General features: G+C 48.9%; 1 protein-coding gene across 1 annotated transcript; it reads left to right on the top strand.

The window, feature by feature from the left end:
• The first annotated feature begins 974 nt into the window (after positions 1–974).
• On the top strand, positions 975–5,009 carry LOC139724943 (uncharacterized). Its single transcript, XM_071636063.1, has one exon. The coding sequence runs from the start codon at positions 975–977 to the stop codon at positions 5,007–5,009; it is 4,035 nt and encodes a 1,344-aa protein (XP_071492164.1).
• The last annotated feature ends 247 nt before the right edge of the window (positions 5,010–5,256 follow it).

The following is a 5,256-nucleotide window of genomic DNA, read 5'->3' as shown; positions in this document are numbered from 1 at the left end:
GAGAGGACCAGAAGTAAGGGGAGACGACCCGCTACTTCAGGCAGGGCATCGTCTACAACCTAGAGCAACCAAGCACGGGAGCTTCTAGAATAAACCAACGAGCAGAGCAACCAAGCTCAAGATCAAGTGGAATTGGAAATCTGTATTCAAGTTTGTACCATGTTATTATAATTGTAAACGACCATAATTTGAGACGAGTATAATAAATCTTATTGCTTGTTACATTATAAGGACACTGTGTAATTGGCTACTTATTTCGAGGCACTGTAGTTGCACAAGTTGAAGGAGTTGATTGAGTGAATGGTCTGCTTAACAATCTGCTGCATTTAGAGAAAGTCAGCCTTTGACTATAGAAAAGATCCCAGTCGCAGGGAGGACTTTCGTTCCCCACATTCAGAGGAAAGTCCCCTGTGACAAGAATTGGTGGAGAACCCGGGCAGCAATTGTTAAAAGTTAATAACTAGACCAGTCAACTCATGTGCAACTGATAACTCGAAACAAGAAGCCAAAGGTTAGACCGCCAGTGGCCACTTGTCTGGCCAGTGAGAGTTAGGCTCAAGGTCCAGTGTCTTAAGGTCAGATTACATTGAGTGATTGTTGCTATAGTAACGTGACTGTACATTGCAATGGATGTGTATTCTGAACTCATAAAAGTGGGGAAGGAGGCAGGGCTGACAGGCAAGGAATTGGTCGATTTTGCTAGGGATGAAAAGGAGAAACTAGACTTGAAGGAAGAAAAGCTCAGAGAGGAGCAACAAAAGGAAAGAGATGAACGACAAAAGGAAAGAGAGGAACGACAAAAGGAAAGGGAACATTTGGAGAAAATAAAAGAGCTGGAGCTGCAAATCGCAGCAGCCAGACCTAGGAATGATTCCCCTAGTAATGGCATGAAAAAGGTGAAATTACCTCTTTTCAATGAGAAAACAGATGACTTAGATTCCTATCTATGCAGATTCGAGAGATATGCGGAAAGCATGGGATGGGCCAGAACTCAGTGGGCCCTACCCCTCAGTACACTGTTGACGGGCAAAGGCCTGGAAGTGTATTCCCGAATGCCGTCAGAACTTGCAAATGATTACGATGAATTAAAGGCTGCCTTACTCCAAAGGTATGAGTTGAACGAAGAGGGATTTAGAGCTAAATTCCGGAGCTCGCAGGTAGAGCCTGGCGAGACTCACAGTCAGTTAGCCGAGAGGCTGAAGCGCTATCTCTTGCGTTGGTTAGAGTTAGCTGGTTTTAGGGCTGAGTTTGATGACCTAATTCAATTGATGATAATGGATCAAATTTATGCCAGGAGCTCGAAAGAGCTGAAGCAGTTTGTTCGCGAGAGACATCCGACAAACTTAGATGAAATGACGAAGCTAGCGGATCAATACAGTCAAGCCCACCCCCATAAGGAACAAAAGAGCAACTCCTACAAAGACCAAAAGCGACCTGACAAGGGCCAAAGTCAGGGTCATTCGGCTTCCAAATTCAGTGGCCCACAAGGAAATAAGGGGTCAAGTGGTTGTTATGTTTGTGGGAAGGCAGGTCATTTGGCTCGAAACTGCCAGGCCAAAACGAATAGTCCGAGACTAAACCGGGCTGCTGCTTTGGATGAAATGAAGGGGTCTGAGGAGAAGACTAGTCAGGACCGAAAGGGGGCTGCCTGTATTGAGGCTAACACCGTTAGATATGAAACGGCAAGACAGCCGGGCTCGTATGTGAAGCTAGCTTCAGGGGATGAAATACCCCTTCTCGAGGCAGGATGCTCTTCGGGAGTCAGACCATCAGGTGTGAACATGCCTGTTCTTCAGGGAAAAGTAGAAGGGCATGTAGTGTCCGTTCTAAGGGACAGTGGCTGTAGTACAGCCGTGGTAAAGTCAGTGTTCGTTAGAACCCCTCAGATTGTTGCAGGGCAGAAGAAGAGGGTGGTCTTGATAGACGGGACTGTCAGAGAATTCCCCATTGCTAGGGTATGGGTAGACACGCCTTTCTACACTGGGGAAGTGGAAGCTCTGGTTATGGAAGACCCAATGTATGAGCTTATTTTGGGGAATATTCCCGGGGTCAGGGACCAAAATAATCCCGATCCACAGTGGTCACTTGATAGTGACGAGGTAGTGGTAGAGGAGGAAGAGATGGTAGAATCATCCGAGGGAGGGGCGGTAGAGACACGTGGCCAGAAGGCGCAAAGTGCGAAACCCCTCAAACCACTGCCGACAGCAAGTGCACTCTCACTCGCGACGAGTAAAGGTGAGTATGAAGCAGCGCAAAAGGCTGACCCGACGCTAGCGAAAGCTTGGCGAGCAGCGGAGAGTGGTCAGAAAACGACCACAAGCAAAGGAAATGAGAGCAAGTTTCTCGTGCATCGAGGCCTGCTCTATCGCGAATTCCAATCTACAAAATTGGAATATGGCAAGCCAGTTCGACAATTGGCCGTACCGAGCGCATACCGTGATGGATTAATGGCGCTTGCCCACGATGGCATAATGTCTGGGCACCTAAAAACACAGAAAACACTCGACCGATTACAGCAAAGCTTCTATTGGCCAGGTATGGGAGATAACGTCCGGCGATATTGCATATCATGTGATATCTGTCAGCGCACCGTGAATAAGGGGAGCGTGGGTCGCGTGCCGCTCGCGAGCATGCCGCTCATTGATACTCCGTTCAAGCGCGTGGCGATTGACCTCGTAGGACCTTTTGACCCCAAGACCGATCGTGGGAATCGGTATGTTTTGACGCTGGTCGATTATGCAACTCGCTACCCAGAAGCTATTGCATTACCGAGCATTGAAACCGAGCGAGTGGCTGAGGCGCTTGTCGAGATGTTTAGCCGCTTAGGTTTGCCAGACGAGATTCTCTCTGATAGAGGGGCGCAGTTCACTTCTGAGCTAATGAGGGAGTTAGGGCGTTTGCTGTCCGTAAAGCAGCTTAACACAACTCCGTACCATCCCATGTGCAATGGGTTGGTTGAGAGATTCAACGGAACTCTCAAAGCCATGCTGCGACGAATGAGTGCAGAGCGACCCAAAGATTGGGACCGTTATTTACCGGCATTGTTGTTCGCGTATCGGGAGGTACCACAAGCTAGCCTTAGCTTTAGTCCGTTTGAGCTACTGTATGGTAGGACTGTACGTGGACCTCTCTCCCTGATTAAGACAATCTGGGAAGCGGAAACAGTCGACGAAGAGGTCAAAACAACATACGAGTATGTTGTGGACCTACGAGCGAGACTCGAGGAGACTTGCAAAGTGGCGCATGAGGAGCTCAAGCGCGCATCGAAAAGATATGCCAAGTACTATGACGCAAAGGCGCGTGACAGGAAGTTTGAGGTTGGCGATAAAGTGCTCATTATGAGGCCAACGAGCGCAAGCAAACTCCTGATGCAATGGCAGGGACCGTATACGGTCACAGGCACACTAGGGCGATGTGATGTGAGAGTTGAGGTCAATGGCAAGGTCAAGACCTACCATGTTAACCTCTTGAAGAAGTATGTTGACCGTGCGCGAAGTAGGGACAATGGAGTCCAAGCGAATGCCATCTCCGTGGTCGAGGAGGAGGTCGAACCCGATCTCGACCGACCGTGCATAGGACTGCCCGCCTTATCGCAGAATGAGAGCGTGGCTGACGTGGTGATAGATGCGGAACTGACCGAGTCACAAGCAGCGCAGGTAACCGATCTGCTAAATCAGTTTGATGCGCAATTAACCGATGTACCAGGGCGAACAAACGCAATGGAATGCTCAGTGACACTTACTACCGCTGACCCCGTGGTAAGCAAGCCGTATCCCCTACCACAATCTATGCAAGCTGCGGTAAAAGCAGAATTGAGCGAAATGCTGAAGATGGGCGTGATAGAGAAATCACGATCCAAGTACGCGTCACCGATCGTACTAGTGAAAAAGAAGGACGGAAGTAACAGATTTTGCGTCGACTACCGCAAATTGAATGCTATAACTGTGTTTGACCCAGAACCTATTCCGATTGCTGACACTCTCCTAGCGAAGCTGTCAAGAGGTAAGTACTTTTCGAAGTTCGACCTCAGCAAGGGGTATTGGCAGATACCCATGGCCGAGTCTGATAAGGAGAAAACAGCATTTGTCACCGCTGAAGGCCTGTTTCACTTCACCGTGCTGCCATTTGGTATGGTGAATGCACCAGCCACCTTCTCACGGCTGATGCGAGAAGTGCTGTTTGGACTCGACAATGTAGTGAACTACATCGACGATATCCTTGTGTTCTCCGAGACCTGGGAAGAACACTTGGATTCCTTGCAAGCTGTACTCTCGAGGCTTGCAGATGCTGGGTTAACCGCGAAGCCAAGTAAATGTCATGTGGGCTTCAAGACGCTCGACTTTCTAGGGCATGTCGTAGGTGGCGGCACGCTGAAGCCTCACCCCGAGAAAGTAGAGCAGATCTTGCAGGCGGAAGTGCCGCAAACAAAGCGGGAGGTACGCGCGTTTCTAGGGCTAGCTGGGTATTACCGCAAGTTCATACCCAACTTCGCAGCTATCGCCGCACCGCTGTCGGACTTAACAAAGAAAGACAGAGCCAACCGCGTAGACTGGGGACCCCTGGAAGAGCAGGCGTTCAACACGCTGAAGTCCCGACTGACTTCATCCCCCATACTCCATCTTCCAGACCATGAATCCCCGTTCATACTTGCGACTGACGCGTCTGACGTAGGCATTGGCGCAGTACTCATGCAGCGCGTAGAGGGAGAGAAGTTCCCTATCGCATACATCAGCCGGAAGTTGTCAGACACAGAGCGACGGTATGCCGTCATAGAGCGAGAGTGCCTCGCAATTGCATGGGCAGTAAAAAAGTTCGATGTTTACCTATATGGGAGAGAGTTTGAACTTGAGGTGGATCATCGTCCCCTCATGTACATTGCCAAGGCTAAGTTGCAAAACAACCGAGTCTTGCGCTGGGCACTTGCCCTCCAATCCTACCGCTACCACGTGACCGCTGTCAAGGGAACAGATAACGTTGGGGCAGACTTCCTTAGCCGATGTCCAGAGTAAGAGGGGCAGGTTTACCCATATCAAGGGGATTATCGAATGTTGATATTGTCATGTGTATGTACGGACAAATTAGTTTCATACGTGAAAATACTATTGTAGATAGCAGTACTATCTTGAAATGGGGGGTTGTGTCATGATATGACATATTTTGTATTTGTCACGTAATAATTTGTCTCATTGTACTACTGGTTATTGTGTAGCTCATGTAAGAAATTGATGTTATGGCAATGGTTACAAAAGAAGTGCA

Source organism: Diadema antillarum, unplaced genomic scaffold (assembly GCF_040938485.1).
Source record: "Diadema antillarum isolate AM-2024a unplaced genomic scaffold, OU_Dant_1.0 seq00000007_RagTag, whole genome shotgun sequence".
NCBI classification, from domain to species: Eukaryota; Metazoa; Echinodermata; class Echinoidea; order Diadematoida; family Diadematidae; genus Diadema; species Diadema antillarum.
Note: the sequence above shows the minus strand (reverse complement) of the source record. Positions and strands in the feature narration are given on the sequence as shown.